Below are 23,267 nucleotides of genomic sequence, written 5' to 3'. Positions count from 1 at the left end.
CAATGCATCTCCTGTTTGTTTAAAGGTTCATGTCTAAGATCATATCATTTTAATAAACAGTTCATATATCTATATATATGTTATAATCACAGATTGTGTCGTATGCTTTCTTTACGTAATGTCTGTCCAACCAAACGAGAACTTTCACAAAAGTAGCGAGATATGAGACTGATTATTAATTGATTATTAAATTGATTATTAATTTAACATACCAGGATCGTAAGATTTTAACAGTTTTCCTCCCTGACTGTAACTTAAAACAAGTTAAAATAAAGGAAGGTGGTGCCCTAAATTCGAGGTTTAAGGTTTATTTGAGACAGTGAGAACGTCTTATAAATCCTTAAATTTGATGCATATATAAATGCCCAATAACGCTACACTGACGTAGTGGGATCTTTTCAGTCGGCGGGGAAGTTAACGTGAGTTCAGATTCAGTCTCACCCCCCCCCACTTTCATGGTAGGCTACTCTTCGGCTATACTCATTCTCTCCGAAGGGCGCTTTCACACCGGAGCTGTTTGGTCCTCTTTAAATGGACGAGAGTTCATTTCCTTGGATAGTTTGCTTGTTTGGGCAGGTGAGAAAGTTAAGTTACATTGGGAGATGCAAACTGACTATCCGACCCAAAGACCCAAAAGAGGAAGTGACGTACCCTGCTGGGTGTCTGCGTAACCACAGCAGCACGTCGTAGTCTCTCCCTCTAACAACATATGAACACTCACACAAAAAGTTTTCACCCCATGAAAGGAAAAACATTTTTTTCAACTTTTAGGATTTAATAGTAAACACACCACTGAAAAATATTTCATTAGCTCCGTACATTTCTTATATCTTTTTTAATGCAGGCAGGTAAATGAAGTAAGGTAAAGAGTGGAAAGGAAGTATGGTAAAGCTTAGGTACCTATATTTTAGAATTTAGAGCTGGACTTAAAGGGATACAAGGTAGTTTAGCGGCAGAATAGCGATCTCTATTGGTCAACCTGAAATTCTACACTGTCGTAAAAATGCCCACCTTTGTATTATACACATCCACTAACTAAACATCGTGGCGAATGCTGCCGTTGTGTTATTTAGTCAGTGCAGTTAGGTCATCTGATTCACAAGTGTAGACTGCCCACGTAAGATACTATAATCAGAGATTTTCTGAAGAGAGAACTCAAGATAATATGCTATAATACTGTTGCTGGAGGAAGTGGCCGGGGACGTCTGGGTTTCTCTGCTCAGGCTGCTGTCCCCGCGACCCGACCCCCGGACAAGCGGCAGATAATGGATGTATGGATGGACTGTTGCTGATCTTGAATGGGATTCTTCCCTCATCATGGTGTATTCGTGGAGTGATTCCTTTGTATTAGCAGACACTTACAAAAGTTACATCTTAGAAAGATGCGCGCAGGCACTACCAACATACACGCCGCAATAAACGCAGACTAGCTCTACACTATTCCGATTACAATCATAATCCGAACAAATGAATCCATTTTCATGTGTAGATAACAATTCTTGTTCGGATCAAAACGCTATTCTTATTCTAATCAGGTCAGTCCGTGTATTTCTGAAGCTAGGCTACGTCTCGAACTCAGGAGGAATTAGAGCACCATCATCACCTGTCTCTTTACGATCTAAAACGCAGATCACTATGGTAGATGAACAAGATCACGCTTGGAGAAATTTCACAAAGATGGGAAGTGCCAACATCGAACGTTTCATATTCAGTCTGTGAAAGGCAGAATATGAAACGCTTGGTGTTGGCTCTTCAACGCAAGCGAACACATAGCCTACAACTACAACTAGCATACAGTACCTAGCTAAGTGCCGTAAACACAAACGACTCTTCTCGCGCATCACGACACTTCAGAAGCGGGTCGCTCCTGCCGAAGTTACATATGGGATTTTCAGCATACAGACCCCTGTTGGGAGCGAGACAGGCTTCATTCGCTTACCATTGACTTGTTTAACCTTTGGTAAACTCCTGAAGGCTATAATTTTAGGTGAAAATGCTACCTAGTGCCCCTTTAAAGCAAATAATTAGTGGCTTTGAGAAACAGAACAGTCAAAATAAGTCAGAACAGTAATTTAAATGTTTTATTTTTTTTTATAATGATGATTATTTTCATTTGTACAGTAACAAAAAGTTCACTGGAAATCATATTTAAAGTTAGTCTAAATAAATTTTATTTTGAATTAGGTTCAAATTAGAATAAAATTGATAAATTCTTGTATAAGATCTGTCTTGCGTATGTATTTATACGTGTGTATATATATATATATATATATATATATATATATATATATGCAGGAACACACTCCGCCCACCCCTGAGGGTCCCCTTTGTACAGTGGGAATGCAAAGCTGACCCCAAAGCGACCCAACCTGTACCGTACCGATACGAAGTGACCCGAACAGTACTGACAGTGGAATCGAGGCTTTATTAACCAGCTGAGCCACCAGTAGGACACCATTTTGAACCCAAGTCTCAAGGAAGAGTGACCTATTTTAAATAAAATATCCCTGTTGTTCCAGATAAGGTATTTGTGAGGTGAGAAGTTATGTTTATAAATGAGCATCCACGCTAAGAGCACCTGCTTATGGAAAGATGAGCGTTTTACAGGAAGTTTCTCAACATTGTAATTACAGTTTAACATGAAGTTAAAGCCGCCAAAGCGCAAGAAAACCTGATAAGGTATAAGGTTCCAGATAGAAGTTGGATTCTTAATAAAGTGTTTAGCCCAATTAATTTTGAATGTGTTATTTAGGGTAGAGAAATCCAAAAAGTTAAGTCCACCTGATTCATAATTATTCATAATAAAAGTTTTTCTAATATAGTGTGTACGATTTTTCCATACAAAATTAAGAAGCATATGGTCAATATCACTGGCAGGCTGTCCAGGGTGTACCCTGCCTCTCGCCCATTGACCGCTGGGATAGGCTCCAGCCCCCCCGCGACCCGACCGACGGATTCAGCGGTATAGAAAATGGATGGATGGATGGTCAATATCTTCACTAATTTTGTTGTCTAAATGTAAGGGGAAACCAGCATATGTCAGTCGGAATAATCCTTCAGCTTTAGTAATTCATATTCTACCTTTTAGAGATAAGTCCCTCTGCAGCCACTGGTTTAGTTTATTTTTTTGTTTTCTGTATAATTGGTGTGAAATTAGAGGAGCATCTAGAGCATTAGAACTAGTCTAATGTTGTTAGAGATGTGTCTGTTAATCATAAAGCCTGACTGTGTCTCATCAATAATTGTGTCCAAGACCTCTTTAATTCTGTTAGCAAGTATTAAAGCCATAATCTTATAATCATTATTGAGTAGACATATAGGTCTCCAATTATCAATAAAAAGTGGGTCTTTGTTTGGTTTCGAAATGAGTGTTATTAGACCTTGAGTTAGGGTAGGAGGAAGAGTGTTATTCTCTAAACTTTCTAGAAATACCTGTAAGAGAAATGGAGTTATATGATTAGAGAATGATTGATAAAACTCAGCAGATAAACCGTCTGTGCCGGGAGATTTATTGGTCTTCTGTGCATTAATGTATTTAGAAATTTACTCCACTGTAAATAGGCTGTCACAGTAGTTTCTATCTTCTACGTCAATAGTTTTTGAATTTTGAATATTGTTGAGAAATGATACTGAAATCTCTTCATTATATTTTGAGCTGTATAAATTAGAGTAAAATATGGCACAAAATGTTGCAATTTGTCTAGGATTGTTGGAGATAGGGTCATTGATGTTTAGTTGATAGAGTTTGTTTTTGATCTATATTTTTCAAGCCTGAAAAAGCCTCTCCCTCTTCCAGCCATCGTTTCCTGGATCTGATGAAGGCGCCTTCAGCCTTGTGTTTATATAAGGCGTCCAGTTTCAACACCACACAGAAGTGATTGATTTTAGTTGAACTTTGTAGCACTGAGATTTTTGCTAATGAAAAGTGCGTTACAAATTTGATTTATTATTATTATTATTATTATTATTATTAGAAGAGATTGCCATAGGTGATTGGACCGCATAACCCCCCCCCCACACATACACACACACACCTGCACACTTCTCCACGCTCGCTGGTTTTATTGCGCCATGTAAAAGATTTTGTAATCTGGAAATTTTTCTAAAATTTATTAAATTTCTCCATAACAATTTTTAAGTTGCCACTGTATGAGGTCTGCCGCCCTGGAGGCCATCTATCGATCGTATTATCTAAGGCAATGTTAAAGTGCTCACCAATTAAGAGGAATGAGTCTGGGTATTTAGAAAACCATAAAGTAATTCTTTCTTCTAAAGACTCAAATAGTTTGTCATTTTCAGTTTTATTATTGTAACCGTAACTGTAACTGTAATAAAGGTATTGTTATGGCATCCAATTACTGAGCAGATGTAGTGACCTAAGGTGTCGCAGTCAAAGTGCAATATAGTTCCAGAGAAATTATTTTTAAGTGTGGCAACACCAGTGAATTGCTCAGATTTGTGAGATAACCAGATTTCATTTCCCCATTGGGATTTCTAGAAATTAGTGTCAGCAGATGTGGAATGACTCTCTTGAAAGAAAGAAAAATCAGTTTTAAGTTGTTTGGCAAATAAGAATAACGCTTTGCATTTACAGGCTTGTCTTAAACTCCTGGTGTTGAGAAACTAATGAAAAAGACAAAGTTACTGGAAAAGATTAAAAAAGAGAACAAGTTATAAACCTTTAAAGCTAAGAGTGTGTTCACAAAGAAAGGGGACCGAGTGCTGCCCGCTTTTAGTAGTAGAGCAGTAAGTAACCTCACTAAATAACAACCAAAAATATATCACTTAGCTATCTGTTTTGGTTTAACAATAGTATTTTAAACTTACAAAAAGAACAAGGTAAGTTTTCATACCAAAATAATATATTAAAGCTATGGTAGGTAATCCTAGAGAGCTAGCAAGAGAGCTAGCAAGATTCGAAAGTGTCCCCTCCTCTAAGCTCCACCCCCCCCTCCCCATTCCGTCAGTGCGTCATCCAAAGCCGGTAGAACCGCATGCGCACACGGAGCAGGGAGCCGACAGAGGGGGGCGTAGGCAGAAAGCAGAGGCATCTGATTGGTTTTTGTAGGCGCTCCAATCCGAGATCAGCGGACGCTGATCTCGGATTGGTCAGCTTTTTCTCAGTCCTGCAGCTGCCACAGAGGTCTGATTATTTTCGTCCCTTTTTCTAAATACATCTTGTATAGATTTCTCTCAGGACAGACGGACCATTTCACCCAGTATTACAAAATGTGTTTCTGAACAGGATTACCAACCATGCCTTTAACAAGGGGTGAATATAAATTGTTAAAAGGGAACTAAAAGCGTAGTCAAAGTATAGACCAGGTTCATCATGTAAATTAATTCATAAATGATCATTTTTAAAGTTTAGGTGGGTGTTTATAAAGGAGGGAAGACTTCTATTCCGCTGATAAATCCACGGCCTCCAACGAAGTAAGATGCTTACCCTCCTTGCGGGCTTTGTCTATCATGGGCCACAGTTTATTGCGTCATTCTCTGTCTTCCTTGGACAAATCCTCAGTGAATCTTTGTCGGTTGTCCCTCAGGTATGATGTCTTGGCTGCTTTCTATGTAGCATCTCTAGGACTCTGGAGGTGAACTAAATGATGATCCCTCTAGGTTTGGTGCTTCCTGGATGTTTGGTTCCAAGTCGGTGCACGATATCGATGGCATCAGGCAGCTTGTGTTTATTTTATTCTTTCTCTGTCTCCTCGGCACCTTGTAGTCTGAGATTCTACCTCCTGGAGTATCTTTCCAACTCAGCCAACCTCTGCTGGTAGTTGTTCACCCGACCTTCCTCTCTTGTTAAATTTTTTTCCCAGGTCACTCACTTTCCCCTTCACTTCTTTCATTTCAGCGCATATAAAGTCAATAGTCTTTTTGAGATCTTCAATCTTTAGCGTATTCTCTTTTACCATGCTCTCGAGGTTATCAGATCTGGAGTTTATTAGTGCAGACAGGCTGGATATTATCTCATTTGTGGCAAATGTGTCAAGGTCGCTACGTTCACACATCACCTTCTACGGAGCTGGCAATTTCATAGGTGTAACAGGTTTGGCAGGAAAGTTCCAAGTCAATTTCCTCTTCATTCAATGCCAGTGTTAAAGGAGCAGCAGCGTAGTTGTGGCAGTTATCGAAAAACACGTTGCCGGTGGTAGCATTAGCCTCATTAGCAGTCTCCAATGTGAGCCTGGACGTTTCCAACCCTCTTTTCGCTCCCATCTGGTTCGGCACTCTGTTGTAACTGTTGTGTCTGTTGTCTTTGAAGGAACTATTCGTGCTAGTGATCATATAGTCAGGTTTACACCGCGTTTTACGAGCTTTTGGGCAGACTTCGGTAGAGAGTGTCTACTCACTCCGCCTACTCACAAATTAAATAAGTCACTCCCTCTCCGCTCTTTTTCGGTAGTGCTGCATTTGTCCCATGGGCAAAACATGCTGGATAGCTCGCCTGCTGCTCATACTGGGCAGCTTCTTGTGAAAAAGCAATTAGATTTAGACACCAAAGTAAAAACAGAAAACCCAAGACTGCATAAATTTGGTGTTGCTCCATTGTTTTGTTTTAGTGTTATGAAAAGGCCTAAAGTATGCTTCTCTGTCGCTATCCGTCAATCCATCTTCGTAGTCATGGAGAGGTTCTCCGTTTTTTCGAAGTTCTCCATCGGGCTGTCAGATACGCAAGGCAATTCACCTCCCAAACAGTAGGCATCGCTACGTTAAACGACCCAATTTCGCTACGTCTATCGTGAAAGTCGTTGATTGATTGTTTACCTTCTGGCTCCGTTCCACTCCTCACAGTGAACAATGGCGACCGAGAGAGAAAGACTGTTGTTGGAGTTGGAGTTTATTGATTTTGAAATGCAAATTATTTTTATTTTTTTCAAAATATTTTTATTGAAATTTTCCAATTATATAAACAAACAACAAAAATAAAATAAAGAAATTAAACAGAAAACATAAACATCTTATAACCCTTCCCCCACCCCGAACACCTAGAGCTCACTCTGTCAGATCAGACAAACAAAGAATAAAATAAAAATAAAAATTTATGTTTACATGTTATTATTGACAAAATATAGGAAGGGTGACCACATATCTTTAAAGTCTTCAAGCTTCCCTTTCACTATGTACGTCAGTTTTTCCATTACCAGGTTGTTGCTCAGTGCTTTAATCCACTCATTTATCTTTGGTCTTTCTATGTTCTTCCACTTCAGCGCAATCAGATGTTTAGCTTGTAAAAGGCAAAAACTCACTAATTTCCTCTTTGTTGAACCCTTTAAGTCATCTGGAAAAATATGCAGCAAGCAGAGTCCACTGTCCATTGGTACGTCTTGTTCAATCAAGCGAGAGATAAGCCCAGTGACCTCTTTCCAAAAAATTTGAAGTTCTGTACATTGCCACATACAATGGAACAGAGTACCTCTATCTGTATTGCATTTAACACAAGTATCAGGGGTATTTGGAATGAAACGGTTCAATTTTACAGGAGTGATATATGTTCTAAACTAGAAATGCACTCAGAGAGTGCAGACCTCCGCCAAGGAAGCTTTGTTTTATAAGCGCATTTTTTTTATCCACCCATATATTGTAGTGAATGGTCTGAAACAATCACAGATGGCTGCGAAGGTGTGGCCTACCTGTGGATAGCGAGTCATGTATGGACATACGTTCCTGATGTGGGCTACTTGTTCTTTGGCGCTGTCAGCAGAAGAGGCATTCCCTTCTCCCTATTCATTATTGAACAGCAGTGTTCGCCGTGCACACTGGGTTGCCGTGCAAGCAAATCCACGTAGGGAAGCAGTGTTCGCCGTTATTATTACGCTATATGCAGTTATGCACACTGGCTTGCCGTTGCAATCTTTTGTTGTGCTAATTACAGCAAATCCGCGCAATATGCATTCAATCCGCGCACTATGCATTCTGTCTGGCTTTGGCTCTGTTTGGCTTTGGCACCTTGAGGTCGCGCCACCTTGTGGCAGGTCGCAAGATTGCAGCACGAACAGACGAACAGACGAACATCCAGACGAACATCCAGACAAACTCGGGCGATCACATAACCTCCTTGGCGGAGGTAATAACCATTTATATTGTAATAATCTAAACCTTGTGTTGATAGTTTGTGTTTGTGCCAGTAGGCATGAGTTACTCCATTCGTCCTCAGAAATTTCTGCTTGTAGGTCAGTTCTCCATGTTTGTAAATAGGAGAGACTACTATCTTTCAAAGATAAGAGTAAGATATTATAAAATTTGGAGAGTAGGCCTCTACTCTGATTATGGTGGATGACTATATACTCTATGGTAGAGAGTGGTGGTTCGGCAGTAGATATCTGCAAGGTATTCACAAAATTTCTAATCTGTAAGTACTTAAAAAAGTGCTTTTGGGACAGACTATATTTACTTGCCAATTGTTCAAAGGATATTAAAACTTTATCCATCCATAATTTGAATCCTCTGTCTGCTCTTCCTGGTTTGAATCTATCATTTCTCCAAATCGGTGACAGGCGTGAGATCTTAAACACCTCATTTAAAACTTTATGAGAATGATGCCAGACTGATATCGTATTCTTAAGAAGAGGGTTTTTTGTTTTTTTTAATAATTATCTAGGTTCAGCTGAGTAAAGGTAGAATTTTAGAGGTAATGATAATGAGTTATTCTCTATTTGTATCCAAGATGGTGTGTTATTAGTAGAAAAATAACCGGTAGCAGAACAAAGCTGAGCTGCCCAGTAGTAGAGTTTAATATTCGGCATTCTAACCCCCCCTCGATCATAGGGTAGATAAAGGAGAGAGAGGCGTAGTCTGGGGCGCTTATTATTCCATATAAATCTAGTGAAGGTTTTATCCGAAGAGGAGAAAAAGGAGGCTGGAACATATAAAGGAATGGACTGGAAAAGGTATTGAAATGCAAATAATTTTGACCAAATGTTGACCGTCACACAGTAAACTTTTTCAAAAATGGCGGTGTTGTTGTTCTGAGAGGAAGGAGCTAAACCGGAAAAGTTATTCCGGAAATTATGTTGTTAGCCGACCAATCACAACCCTTGCGGTCTCCGTCGCCTCGACGGATAGATAGGAATTTTGACCGACGAATGCAAGCAACGGAGAGCGTCTCAATCAGCCTTAAAGCGGATGGTTTTTCCGTTTTTGACCCTGGCCAATAGATGAGTGGGGTTTTCTTCGCTGTGATGCTGTTTTCTTTCCTGGTCAGCAGCTCCTCCAACTGCATGACGTTTTGTTCTGCTTTCAGAAGTGCAGTGTGAAAGTGAACCAAACCAAATGAAGGTGTGAAATTTTATAGGCTTTCAGCTTATAGGCACATTACTGCCAGTTAGTGGACTGGAGTGTTCTGACGGGTATGCAACTGGCTCTGTAGATGGATCAACTAAAAATGGCGCATGCTGATCACCGAACGTAAATTTCATTGTGATCTAATTTTGCAATCGTTTCTATAATGGTGCTCAAACCTATATCAGCAATGGCAAGAAAATGTCTAACAATACCAATAGACAACCTACAGAACACCCAATATCCATACATGTTCGGTTCTGTATGTAAATTAAACCCATGATCACTACTTTTAACTGATTCTACCACCCAAAACAATCTTGATTACATTCTGCTCAAAACTAAACAAGTCTGGCCCTCGGTGTCTGAAATAAAGTGAAACACAAAGGCGATGGGGGTGGGACCCTCACAGTGTCCTGTCAACTTCCTGTAGAGTGAGGGAGACATCTGTGTGGGCTGATGACTTTTGTTTTAACAGGGGGATGAAAACAAATGGTGAAGCGGCTGAAGCAGGGAAAATTAAAGAAAAAAAACCACTTGTGACAAGCATGCATCAAGCTGTCAAGAAGCATCAGCAGCTTGTGCAAATTATGAGCAAACAAGACAAAAGGGAGGAAGAAATTGGTCTTAATTCTTGTAGGAGCTCTAGTTATAACCTGAGCACTGACTAAACCGATCAATAAAGAGAGAGAGAAAGAGAAAATTAACTGTGTACATATCAACAAAAAAAATAAAAGGGTTGCGGGGGGGGGGGGCGGCTGGAGCCTATCCCGGCTGTCATTGGGTGAGAGGCGTGGTACACCCTGGACAGGTTGCCAGTCCATCACAGGGCCACACGGAGACAAGATTTTTATCCTTTCTAACATGTTCATGAGGTGTTAAAAAACACAATATAAGTAAAAACTCTGCCGGCACCACAGAACTCCAGTTCACCAGTCAGTTTTCCAAACATGATTCAAACAGCCACGGTTTCACATGTAACTAACCAATCCTTTCACCTTGTGGGTGGGGAAGTTTGCTCCTGGGAGCAGAGGGTTTATCTAATAAAAACAATGATTATTCCGACTGTTGAATATTTTGCACAGTCCTCAAAGTCATCTCTTTTCATGTATAGAAAAACAGATAAATGAATCTAAAAGTTATGCCATAATTCCTCCACAATATAGCTACACGTTGTTCTCCACAGTTTAACTTCTTCCTCTTTAAATCATGTCATCTTCTTGCGTCCTTATTGTCTGGAGTGGTTTAGTCATATAAGTGGGGAATAAGTAGAACCAACTGTTTACCTTGACATGATTAACTACTAATATTTGACCACAGCTTTTCGATGACAGTCATTCAGTTTCAAAGTTTTCAAAACCCAAACACTGCGGCGCCGCTGTGGGCACATTGTGGTTTTAACCAAAATGAAAATGGACTCCAGTGACTTTGAGTGGATTTGTTGTAGTTGCAGTCAAACCATGGCAGTCAGAGGCATTAACAAGTTAGAAAGAACAGCTGATGTGTTGCATGATCTGAGGAATGCATCCACTCTGTGTGGATGTGTGTGTGTTCGACTGATGAAAGCATTATCTGTGTTGACTCTTAATTGACTCACATTCCAGCCTCTGTTCACATGTTTACAGAGAATTCAACACCTCTGTCTGTCTCTCTTTGATTTGACACACACATCCCTCACCTGTCCGTTCACACCTCATCATCCTTGGTGAATACTGAACATCAAACACAGTCATCACAAAATCAGCCATTCAGACACCAGCGGGAATGGAAGCTACGGCTGCTGACCAAAGCCCAATGAAAAGATTCTTATTTTTTTTTTAAAGTGTGGAACTGATCAGAGAATGAGAACTCGTGAAGGGATAACGAGAGATTACACAGGGTGAATAGTGAACTTGATCAAGCCCAAACACTCACAGATTAGACTGAAAACAATCACATAAATCACTCAATTACTTCCATCTGAATCATTTGTGATTGATTTGGGGCGTTTTAAGCACAAGCCTGGATTAGCTCCCCATAACAGAGCTGATTTTGATATATTCCAGGCTAATGTAACTAGATGTTCCCTGCCTCCACCATCTCCCTGTCCTCTTTAGAAGCTCCTTTTATCATATTTGTTGTTGTTCTTCTTCTTCCCTGTGCTGTCCTTCTGTTTTCCTCTTCTGTTAAGTAAGCCCTTATATCTGTGATATATCAATGCCAAAATCTGTTAAGCAAATTGATTTTCCCCTAACACAAGCGTTCTGAAAATAATGAGCCACAGCTGATATAAACTATAACTTGTTATCTCTTGCACAGTTTAGTGGCAATTGAAGGGTTAAAACATAGAAATTATATTTCTGTAAGTTATGAGTTTCATCATGTTGAATATAAAAGATTTTTTTTAATCCTTTAAATTCCTATTTTATTCATTTGTTGTGTTATGATTAAAAATGAGATTTGAAAAGTCTAGATGTTATCCAGTATAACTTTATCACATCAGCTGTGCAGAAAACATGCAGACAGTCGGAATGTCATTTGAATTTCAGTCATTTTGGTGCGATTTGTTACAGGATTTTTTTTAGCTTCCAGACCCACATTATTTTAAACTTCTTCATTTATGTTCGATTTAAACCCATTTTCTGTACGACTTTCATGAATGAACTTCACATTTAAAAAGTTCTCCTCAGTCGTAAAACAATGATAACTCACATAAACTTTGTCGTAAGTTCCCTTGAAGAACAACATGGACCGTTTCAGAGGCAGCGCGGCGGAGGAGTCGGAGCCGGGCAGCAGCAGCTGGTCTCCAGCTTCTTCTCCAAACTCAAACAGCTCATCTAGCTCCAGAGCCCGGGTCAGAACAGTCAGGCTCAGCAAGTACGGCCAGAACCACGAACAGCTCCGGAACCCAGGACCCATGATTAACCCTGAAGCTCCACAGACTGAGTCAGACCAGCGGTGATCCCCGGTGAAGCAAGCCGGGGAGAGAAGCAGCAACACGGATACCCGATGCAGCGGCGAAGAGCAGCGGATGGATGGGATTGGAGAGGTCGCGGGGATGTATGAATGAATGAATGGAAGAACCGCGTGGGTTAACAACCTGTTAACTTCCGGTAGCTGCTTTCAAAGTAAAGGTAAAGAGCTTTATTGCATATAAAACAAGGAACAGATACAAGTATTAACTTCCGCCTTCACACATAAGTCGCACGAGCACAATGCATCTTGTTGATTGATTGTTTGTTCAATCTTACCACACAGTTTGAGATCCAGAGGTTGATGTGTTTGATTCTGTCATAAAACAAAAATCCATCTTCTTCAGTTGGCCAAGACAAGATGTCACCAACAGTAACCACACTTTAAAGCTGCCGTCGGCAGGTTTTCAAAATTCAGAGTCTAAAGTCGGAAAATTCGAACTGATACAACTTTCATGTCCACCTGAGTTCACACCAGTGTGCGCGCACACAAGCTGGGGGCAGACTCACGCTCAGCATGGAAGACGTGGTTGGTGACTGTTCTGCTCAGATAATAGATCAATAAACCTAACCTTGGTTAAAAACAGCCGGGAGCGCTCGATTTTTGCAAGCACGATTACAGGCTTCAGAGGGAGCTAGTACAGAATTCGGGATTTTTCCTAAACAGCCTACTTAATATTCTCCTTTCAGAATCCCATGACAGTTCAAGTTAATATGACTAAAAAAAAGTTGACTTTAAACCATGAATATAACAAACTAACTTTGACAACATAAACTCACACATTTCTAAAAGCTTGTTAAAGGCCCTGTCACACTGTTGCGTATGAGAGAAGCATATGAGTTGCGTATGAAAATTATCACTCATACGCTGGTATACGCTGACATACGCCAGGGGAACGTTAGGCATAGGTTGTATACGTTTCAAGCACGCTGGCATACGTTGGCATACGTTGACATACGCTGAGGCAGAAATAAATTTTTGAACATGCTCAAAACTTTTGTGCGTATGGTTAATACGCTAAGCATACGCTAAGCATACGCTGAATACGCTAGAGGTACGATATAGGTACGTTACTGATAGGTCGAGAACGCTGGACATAAATTGCCATATGTTGGCATGAAGGTGTACCGTACAGCTAGCGTATTTATAGCCTCCGCCCGTCTGCCGCCTCCATCTCCGCCAGACGGGCGGAGATGGAGGCGGCAGGCAACCGACGATTCACGGGAGCGGTCAGGAGGAGGAGTTGGGGATCTTGATCGCTCAGAAGCATGTAACTCATCAGCCGCAGGTGCATCAGGCATTTCAGCAGGTTTGGGTGAGAATGATTCTTGTGTTTTTTTTGCCTTTTCCTCGGCCCAGGGCCCGGGCAAACGACGATTGCTTCTTGGGAGGCATGATCGAGATGAATGTCTCGAGAGATGTTGATAGCGCGTCGTCTACTGCAATAATGGAGCAATGTGGAAAGGCTGCTGATATAGGCGCGTTGAAACGTACGCTGGGCATGCGCAGTTCATATGCTACTCATACGCTAGTCATTCTTTATTTTCAAGGACTTTTCGTGCGTATGAAAATTATATTATTAGGCCTAATTTTCATACGCAACTCATACGCTTCTCTCATACGCAACAGTGTGACAGGGCCTTAAAGCTATGGCTTCAACATCTTTGTTTTTGTTGTTGACTTTGGATATCAGGTACATCTTGGACACCTTGATGCTGGACGCAAAGGATGGGCCAGAGTTGGCTCCTTCCCTGCTGAGACTATATTCCTAAAACATCTCTGACACCATGCTGCAATTATCTATATATTAATTTTATTCCAATTCTGGGGTCTGCTGAGGCAGGGTGGACTGCAGTGGTGGATCTGGAAAATCCACAAAATGTAACGGAGAGGAAGATCAGGGCCGGTTCTTCCTACAGGCCACCAAGACGGCTGCCTAGGGCGCCAAATTGGCAGGGGGCACCCCTTTTTTTTTTTGGTGGGGGGGGTGGAAGACAGCACAGGGTCGCTCGGTGCGGCTGTCGAACCGGGGCCAGCTGCAGCGAGGACTGTAGCCTCTGTACATGGGGCGGCTGCTTAACCCACTACGCCACCGACCGCCCCATACATCTTTGTTTTAACAACATTCATTAACGAAACATTTTTTAAAAAGTATGGGCAATAAAACCCTCATTGAATTAAATTAACATGCCTCAACCCATATTTCGAATGAAAATGTAATATTATATTACATAAAATATGTGCATGGGTGTCGTCATGACGATGCAGTTGCAAGTCACAGCCACACTAGAACTGGATCACGCTAACGGTCGTAGAAGGTCAACTAGCGACATGAAAAGGACCAAACTGTCTGGTGCAGAGGGGCGAAAACGAAAAAAAGATGAGGAGGAGAAGAAAGCCCAGTATAGAGGTATGTATTTTCATCTCAGACATTAGTTCTAAAGTTTAATCAAAATTGTGTTTTCTGTCACTGTTCATGGTTGACGTTTCATTGTAGAAGCTAGCTATCACTGCATAACGTTACTCCGCTAGCATTAGCTATTTCTAGAAAGCTTGTGGGCTATCGTTTAGCCTGCTAGCTTAATCCACAAGCTGTATTTCACAGGCAACAAAATCGTTTTTTTAAAGGAAACTAAAAACCTAGAGTTAGTCTTGTAAGCCAAACTACTTTAAGAAATACCCTAGCTAGTTTTCTTTTGTTTTATCATTTAACATTTGTCGAGCCTTCCAGCTAGGTAAACATTCAAAGTAATCAGAGAAATGATTTAATTTGCTTGGAAATCTTATGGAAAAAATGGCTTATGTAGAATCTGCTACGGTCATGTAAATAGTAGATACATGTGAATACACAATTGTAATAAATGTGATTGTGTTGGTGAGTGGTGTGTTATGCTCATATTATTTTATATTTTAAAATGTCTAGGTGCACTCCAGAGATTTTTGCAGAGACCCTCACCTGAAGAAAGCTCAGCTGATCTCCCAGGTTCACCTCTCTCTGAATCTTGTAAGTTTATTTATTATAGTTTTTGGTAATAATAGCATTCGTTTTAGTAGTAGTGGGCTATACATAATAAAGCTATAATCATCTATTATAGGAGTATGTTAATATAGCCTGGCGACGCCATCCTACGTACTTCCGCCCAAAGATTTTGGCTCCGCACATAGTCTGGCCAAATCCCCCTACCTCGGTTCGCTCAGTGTTTTGCCAATCAGCAAACAGTTGCGAGTGGTGACGCAGAACTCACGCGCGGAGTCCATTGTAGTCCATATAATTGTAGTTCAACCGCAGCGGAAATAAACATGGCGACGGAAGAACGCTAGAAGCTATCCATGAAGTTGTCTCAACTCTGGAGAGCATTACACAATTAAAACAAGAGCAAGAGAAATGCCTCTTCAATATTGTTAGTGGCAAGGATGTCGAAGCTCTCCTTCCAACTGGCTTTGGGAACAGTTTGATTTATCAAATGGTACCGGTATAATGAAAGCGGATGTGGGAAGCGTGATTCGCGAGCTAGAGCCTCGCGAGAGTAAGCATGAACCTCGGCGCATAACCAACGTCATTTCTAAACATTATGATTGGTTAAGGGAACTCCGTTACTCCAATGAATTTAAGTTGCTGGGTAAGGTCCCGCCCTCCATGGAAACGGATTCCTCTTGGGTTTTCCCAGACTGTTTGACAGAGTCAACACAGTCGGCTTTCGCCCAGGCTAATGTTAATACAGTCAAAATATGAACTCACACTTCCAGTCATTGTAAAACTAATTCCCTGATTTGTCAAAAGCTGGCATGACCACTATGGATCTTCTAACTTTCTTATACGAGAAGAAATTAGGAGAAATCTTTCCAAACATGTGGGTCGCCCTCAGAGTTGCTGCTACCCTTCCAGTAACAGTAGCTTCTGCAGAGAGAAGCTTTTCCAAGTTAAAGTTGATAAAAACATTTCTGAGGTCAACAATGAGCCAAGAACGTCTCAATGGGCTTGCTCTTATAAGTGTAAACCAAGACGTGTCAAGCCAGATATCATTCGATGACACCATTGATGAATTTGCGATTAGGAAGGCTAGGCGTGTTTCATTGTGAGCAGTTGGTTGTAAAAGTTCCAAAGTTTCTAAAAATAAAAATGTTCTGAGACTATTACCTTGCTTGTAGTTCATGTATCAAATATAAATGTACAGCATAATACATATAACATAGTGTACCTATATCAGAATGATTACATGTATTTTCTCTTTTGCTCTTTCCCTTTTTCATTTTCATAATTGTACTTTTACGTTTGTGTGTTTTGTTGGCTTATCCCTTTAAGGGTGGGGGGTGGGATTGCTGCTCAAAAGAAAAATTGCAAAATGTAGGGGGGGGGGGGCGCAACATCTCAATCTCGCCTAGGGCAGCCAATGGGCTAGAACCGGCCCTGAGGAAGATGTAACCTAAACTCCTCACCATGGCCAACATCTCCTACGCATGACAAAGTGTTCTGCTTTGTTAGAGATTCATGAGTAACCAGAGATTGTAAAACTAAAGGCTTCACATGTAGCTCCTTTGTACATGTAACCATCAAGTTATATGTTCACTTTTTCTGCTGAATTTCATTCTTGAAAACAATGAACCTGTGGGAATGACTAAAGTTCTACTGATTTATGATAGATTTGTTTAAATGCAAAGTAGATATCAAGGTTTTATGTTGTATTTCATCTTTAACTTCATCTGATTGCAACATGATAACCGAGTCTTTCCAACATTAGAACATCATCACCATCTCCTGGCCACAGTCAGTAAATACATAGCTGTGTCTTACCTCTACTCATTGAGTCCTGTTTCCATCCACTTTTCTAATAAGCTGCATAAAACCTCTTTTCTGGCCTCTTTTATCCTTTAAACTTTTTTCAAACTAGCTCAGAACTGGTTTCATAGGTTTTATACATATCAAGATTTACTATTTGATTCTGTGATTTGAAGACTAACTGATGAACATCTGCCCCAACATGGAATGCTTCGTCATGGTTTGAATAATTGCACAGTCATGTTTATATTAGTTTTCTGAGACATAACACATGAATATGTAAAAAAAAAAAAAACACGACTTTCAGAGACGATTGGCTTGTTCACATATTCTTGGGTATTTATATTTCAGTGTATTGACTTTTTCAAAAGGAAATGAAGAAACCGCCTACTGTATGGGCATGAGCTTGCTTCCATGGACAGGTATTTTCTTTTGAATGGTGCTTGTGTGAACAGGATTTTTAATCTTTAAGAATATTCAATTTCCTGTGGACTTAAGTTAAACTACTAATTTTCATAATCTTTCTTGATATATATACTTGCCAATATATGGAAATATCAATTGTAATTGATGTTAAGATTGATATAAAGTTCTAAATCATCTGTATTCAGTCATGCATACTACCATTGCCACAACAGGACAAATTAATGATCTTGGGTGTCAAATATTTAGCCTATATGGTTCTTTAACCTAATCAGACACAGGCCTTTTAGCTGTTACCAGCATTAGATCTAGAAGCCCACTGAGGTAGCTTTCAACTTTCTGTGGTCCAGTTGTCTGAAACAAGTCTTCTGCTGACCTGAGGTCAGTCATAAAGGGGATTATGCATGATCACTTCATATACTTTTCAGGATTTCACATATTTTTGTTGCTGGTAATATTAGATTTGTGTATGTAAGTGCAGTCGTGAAAAAAATAAAGCAACCCTTCTTTCAAACTCTTATGTATAAAAGTTATGTATAAAAACATAACTTATGTCAGTTTGCTGGTCTGGAGCATTCAGGTGTGTGTTAGCACGATGCAAAGAAGGAAAGACATTAGAAAAGATCTTAGAGAAGCAATTGTTGCTACCCATCAATATGAGAAGGGTTATAAGAGTATTTGAAAACTAAGTTGAGACCATCATTCTGCAGTGAGAAAGATCATTCACAAGTGGAAAATATTCAAAACAGTTACCAATCTTCCCAGGAATGGATGTTGGGATGGCAATGCTCAGAGAAATTGTAAAAAAACACACAAAAAAAAACGATTAGACAAAACTAGAGATGTTTGATCGTAATGCACAGCAGCACATTTGGAGAAAACCAAACACAGCATATCAGCACAAACACATTCTAGAGTCAAATGTGAGGCCATCTGTCCGACAGCTGAAGCTTGGCTGAAACTGGTTCATCAACAGGACAATGATCCCAAACACAGCAGCAGATCTACAACAGAATGTCTGAAAAAGAAACGAATCAAGGTGTTGCGATGGTCCAGTCAAAGTCCTGATCTCGACCTGATTGAAATGCTGTGGTGGGACCTTACAGGTTTTTCAGTCGCTTTGGTACATCTCTCGAATCATCCTCGACATTTGCAAAACAGCAAGTGCCTTTCTCAAAACAATTCGTACAAATAGCAAAACATCATGGATTGCCTGAAAAAGCCAGTCTCTTGCTCAAAATCCTTAGTTCATCTCTCAAAAGTAAATAGTTGTATCAATGAACATGTCCTTGTGACATTGTGTATGGATAAGACTGTCAAATTGCTTAGTCATGTTGTCAATATAACAGTGTACTCTGGAGGGATGTTCTGATGTAAACTATGACTAAAGTTTTGATGACAATTATTGCAAATTGTAATTGTGGGAGATTGATTGCAAGAGACTGGACAAGATTCACATTTACTGTTTGTACTGTCATTTGTTGACAGACCATATCATTGCAATACAGAAAGGAAAAGACAGCACTGCATAGCACAAAGAAAGAAAGAAAAGTAGAAATGTGAACATAGGACCATCTCCTTAGGGAAAACTGTAGATGCAGTGCTGTAGGAATTACAGTGCAGTCTTCCTACTCCTCCTGACGCTCCTGTCTGTTGGGACAGGAATTCAGGACAGATTTAGAAAAAAACTCTAATGGAAATGTATGGATATATGCTTGAGATATCATGACAACACTGTGTAAAGACTTATGCTGTGGGGGTGAAACTATTCAACAGAGACCCATTATAAAACATTTTGATCAACATGACATAAGCAATTGATAATGTAGGAAACAGCATAGACTTGTACATAATCATTTGCATGGATGTACCAAAGCATTTGCAACCTGTTCAAAGAAATTAAAAACTGCTCTTTTGATGTGGTTGTTCATCAAAGGTTGTATAGATAGATAGATAGATAGATAGATAGATAGATAGATAGATAGATAGATAGATAGATAGATAGATAGATAGTTTTACATCTTGACATCTCACAACAGAAGATAAAAGCTGCAGGATAATCTTTATTTGTCAATGTGGTGAGGTGAAATGAGCTTCACAGCCTGCCTGTTATGTAAGAACAAAGAAGAAAAACTGCAGAGGAGGTGGAGGACGTATCTATTAAGGCTAGAATGATACCAGAGCCAATACCTACCACATGGGCACCTGGTAAGAGGGATTTGATACTGGACTTTATCACTGAATGAACGATTCATGTTAATTTCATGAGCAGTGGCCTAAACGTTGTTTCAAATGCTGATTTTTGTGAAAGCGGGTGTTGATGAAATCTTTTAAAAGACCCTACTGAGCCTGTGATTAATAACACATAGACACATTGCAAGAAAAAGGTTTCAGTCTCAGACTGTCATTGAAGCATTCAGGAGTTTGGTTACATCTCATTTTAGGTAAATTTCCATACTAAAATCATAATTGCCCACACTTCAGATTTAATCTCTGTTACAGGTAGTAGGATTATATTCCGTGAATAAATTAAAAATCCAATCCAATCCAATCCAGTTTTATTTATAAAGCACTTTACAATAACCTCAGTTGACCAAAGTGCTGTAGAAAAAATAAAAACAAAGAAATTTAAAAGAATAAAATACAAGAATAAATTAAAAGGCACAAAACAGCTATATAATTTAAAACAATAATAATACTAAAAATATCAATTTCACATTTCAACATCTCACATCGTGTCAAAAGCCAGGGAGAAGAGATGTGTTTTAAGATGAGATTTAAAAACAGACAGAGAGGAAGCCTGTCTGACGTGGAGAGGCAGATTGTTCCACAGTTTAGGAGCCGCCACAGCAAAGGCACGGTCACCTCTGAGCTTCCGCTTGGTTTTTGGTATACTCAGGAGCAGCTGATCAGCTGACCTGACAGAGCGGGAGGGTTTATAGGGCTGTAGCAGCTCAGAGAGGTAGGCTGGTGCGAGTCCATTGAGGGATTTAAAAGTAAATAAAAGTATTTTAAAACTGATCCTAAAATGTATGGGCAGCCAGTGAAGTGAAGCTAAAATGGGGGAAATATGCTCATATTTACGTGTGCCAGTTAAAAGACGTGCGGCAGCATTTTGCACCATCTGAAGATGGGCGATGGAGGACCCACTAACCCCCACATAAAGAGCATCACAGTAATCTAGCCTAGTGGATTACTGTTTCAAAGTGTTGCTTAGAAAGAATGGGTTTTATTTTGGCAAGCTGCCTCAAGTGGAAGAAACTTGATTTAACGACTTTACCTGACAGTCGAGCTTGAGATCGGTATCAACTTTCACCCCAAGGTTAGTGACAGTTGGCTTAATGAACTGGGACAAGGAGCCCAGATCTACAAAGGGGGCCCCAGTAGTGCCACCAAAAACCATCACCTCTGTCTTCTTCTCATTAAAATTTAAAAAGTTTATACTCATCCAGGCCTTTATGTCGTCCAGACACCTGAGTAGTGGTTTGACAGAATAAGCGTCTTTCTTTTTCAGTGGGACATAAATCTGGCTGTCATCCGCATAACAGTGGAAGGACATACCATGCTTTCTTAGAATGGAACCAAGTGGTAGCAGGTAAAGAGAGAAGAGAAGAGGGCCTAAAACTGAGCCCTGGGGGACCCCACATGAGAGATGAGCAGAGGAGGACACAGAGGCCCTTATTTATCAAGCCGTGGTAGAAAGCATCGTAGATATGAGCGGAGAACTCGTCGTACGCAGAGGCTCAAGTGAGATTTACAGAACATGCGTACCACACCAATCCCATCGTAAAACCGAGCGGCTGTTGATAAATCCGGTGGCTGAAATCCATGTAATGATCCTAACCACGCCTTCTACAAAAGGGGGCTGAGAGGCCGCACCTCTAGAATTTGCGACATGGATAGACGAAAGGCGGCAAAGAAACGCTGTCAATAGCCGCTTTCGGACTGTAGGAACCTTTGGCAGTTCTAATAACCTTTTAATCCGCGGGGCCGTTTTCTCCCGTGTTCGGACATACAGGAACTCGGGGCTTTCTCCCTTAGTTCCTATAACTATTTAGCTCCTTCTCCGAGGTCGGGTCTTTTCATGGTTCTATAGAACTAATCTAAGGGAGGTGTGTGGTGGTCGGTAGCCCCATGTAATTCCATCACGGCTGAAATGTCTCCTCATATGACACAGACACAACCGGTGCGTGTTTAATAAGTTAAACTTACACTGGTCTCATTTGTCTGCAGTGCTCTGCTCTCCTTTCTTCCTTCATGAAATGAAAAACTCTCTGTGAGCTTTTCCAGCCTCGATATTAGACGCCTGATGTGATTGTCCATGATTAATATCACCATCATGCAGACCATGAACACGGTGGCCTCCCCGCTCTCCATATTAGCTTCTTGGTGATGTTTTTTCTACTCTCCTTACTTTTACCGTTTTGTTTTGTGTTTGAATGTAGCGCTAAACGGCTAACGGCTAACACGTCACTGAAGCAGACGGCTGCGCGCGGCGCATCAGTCCCTATCAGGTCCCGACTCATATGCGAATGCAGACTGAAACAGTTCCGCTGGGGAAGGATAGTTATCAGAACGAAATTCGAGGAGGGTAGTTCTGATAACTACTTTCTTAGAACGGTCTGTCCGAAAGCGGCTAATGCTGTTGACAGCTGGGACGGCTGTCAACAGCGTTGGCGATGTAAATCGCAGACCGGACGAGTTATGTATTTTTTTGTGATGGTCAATAAAATGTGATAAACTCCAGATTAAATTAAATCTAAAATTGAACGATGTTTTACTTTTTCTCCAGTAAGATCAGGAAGAAGTGGTCCGATATGAAATTGGCCAAAAAAGAAGGTCGCAGCTCTCCGACGCAGCATGTCACAAACTGGGGGGGGGGGGGGGGGGGAATCCAGGTTTGGATTTGAGTGCCTTGGAGGAGAGGATGGCTGGCCTGATCGGAGCTACGTCCTCATCGGGCGTGCCAGGGAAACTTGACACTGATGCGCCCATGCTAGAGCTCGAGAATGGTAAGAATGACTGCACACCCAAGACGTTTAAATAAAACAGTTGCTTTAATTTTCAACACAAATGAGGTTCCTAATCAAACTAATATTTTTCATTCACAGATGAATCCGAAGTGGCATCCGGGCAACCTGACCCGCGCAACGAATACGCGGCCCGTCAACATCGAAGCCTCTGCCTCTGCCCCCCCGGTCTGCAGCGTCACACCGGCCAGCCGTGTTGACCACAGAGGTCCTAGAAAGACAAACAGAGATCGTGAAGTGGATGATGGCTTTAACACACACCATGCAATCTATCGACAGTACATTGAAAGACATAAATGAAACACTGAAGTCACAGAATAAATGCTGAAAGAAATCGTTGTTCTCCTTTCTTTTTTCCTTGAATAACAGAATGCTTACCAAAAGTCAGAATCGCTGAATCAGTTCCTCTCTCCTCCTGAGCGCTCTTGGCTGTGCAGGCTGGTGGAAGGGATCTCTGGGTACGGGGTCCTCTGGATGTACATCTGGAAATGGCACTCCATTTTTTTGGGCAATGTTATGGAGATCCCTGCATGCAATAATAATATTGCATACCTTTTCGGGCGTATAGGGTTCCCCCCGCAGCCGAGAGACAGATCCAGCTTTAGGAGCCCTATACACCTCTCCACAGTGGCACGCGTGCGCGTATGCGCAGTGTTAAAGCGCCTCTCCTGTTCGGTGTGAGGGTGCACGGTTGAATAATGAGCCATCACTCTTCCAATTACGGAGTTGTACTTGTTTAATTTATTTAATTTGCGTTTATGTTTATATTTATGTTGAAGTCAAATAAAACATGGGCCTTC

General features: G+C 40.7%; 1 protein-coding gene across 1 annotated transcript in view; it reads right to left on the bottom strand.

Annotated features, from left to right (window-relative positions):
• Positions 1–12,331, bottom strand: part of LOC142379047 (nidogen-1-like) — a 104,922-nt gene extending 92,591 nt beyond the window's left edge. The window contains exon 1 of the mRNA XM_075464125.1: positions 11,977–12,331. Within this exon, the coding sequence (XP_075320240.1) occupies positions 11,977–12,183 (207 nt within the window). The 5' untranslated portion in view covers positions 12,184–12,331. The remainder of the gene's footprint in view (positions 1–11,976) is intronic.
• Between the last annotated feature and the right edge of the window lie 10,936 nt (positions 12,332–23,267).

This window comes from Odontesthes bonariensis, chromosome 4 (assembly GCF_027942865.1).
Source record: "Odontesthes bonariensis isolate fOdoBon6 chromosome 4, fOdoBon6.hap1, whole genome shotgun sequence".
Classification (NCBI taxonomy): domain Eukaryota; kingdom Metazoa; phylum Chordata; class Actinopteri; order Atheriniformes; family Atherinopsidae; genus Odontesthes; species Odontesthes bonariensis.
This window is presented reverse-complemented; position numbering and strand designations above follow the sequence as displayed.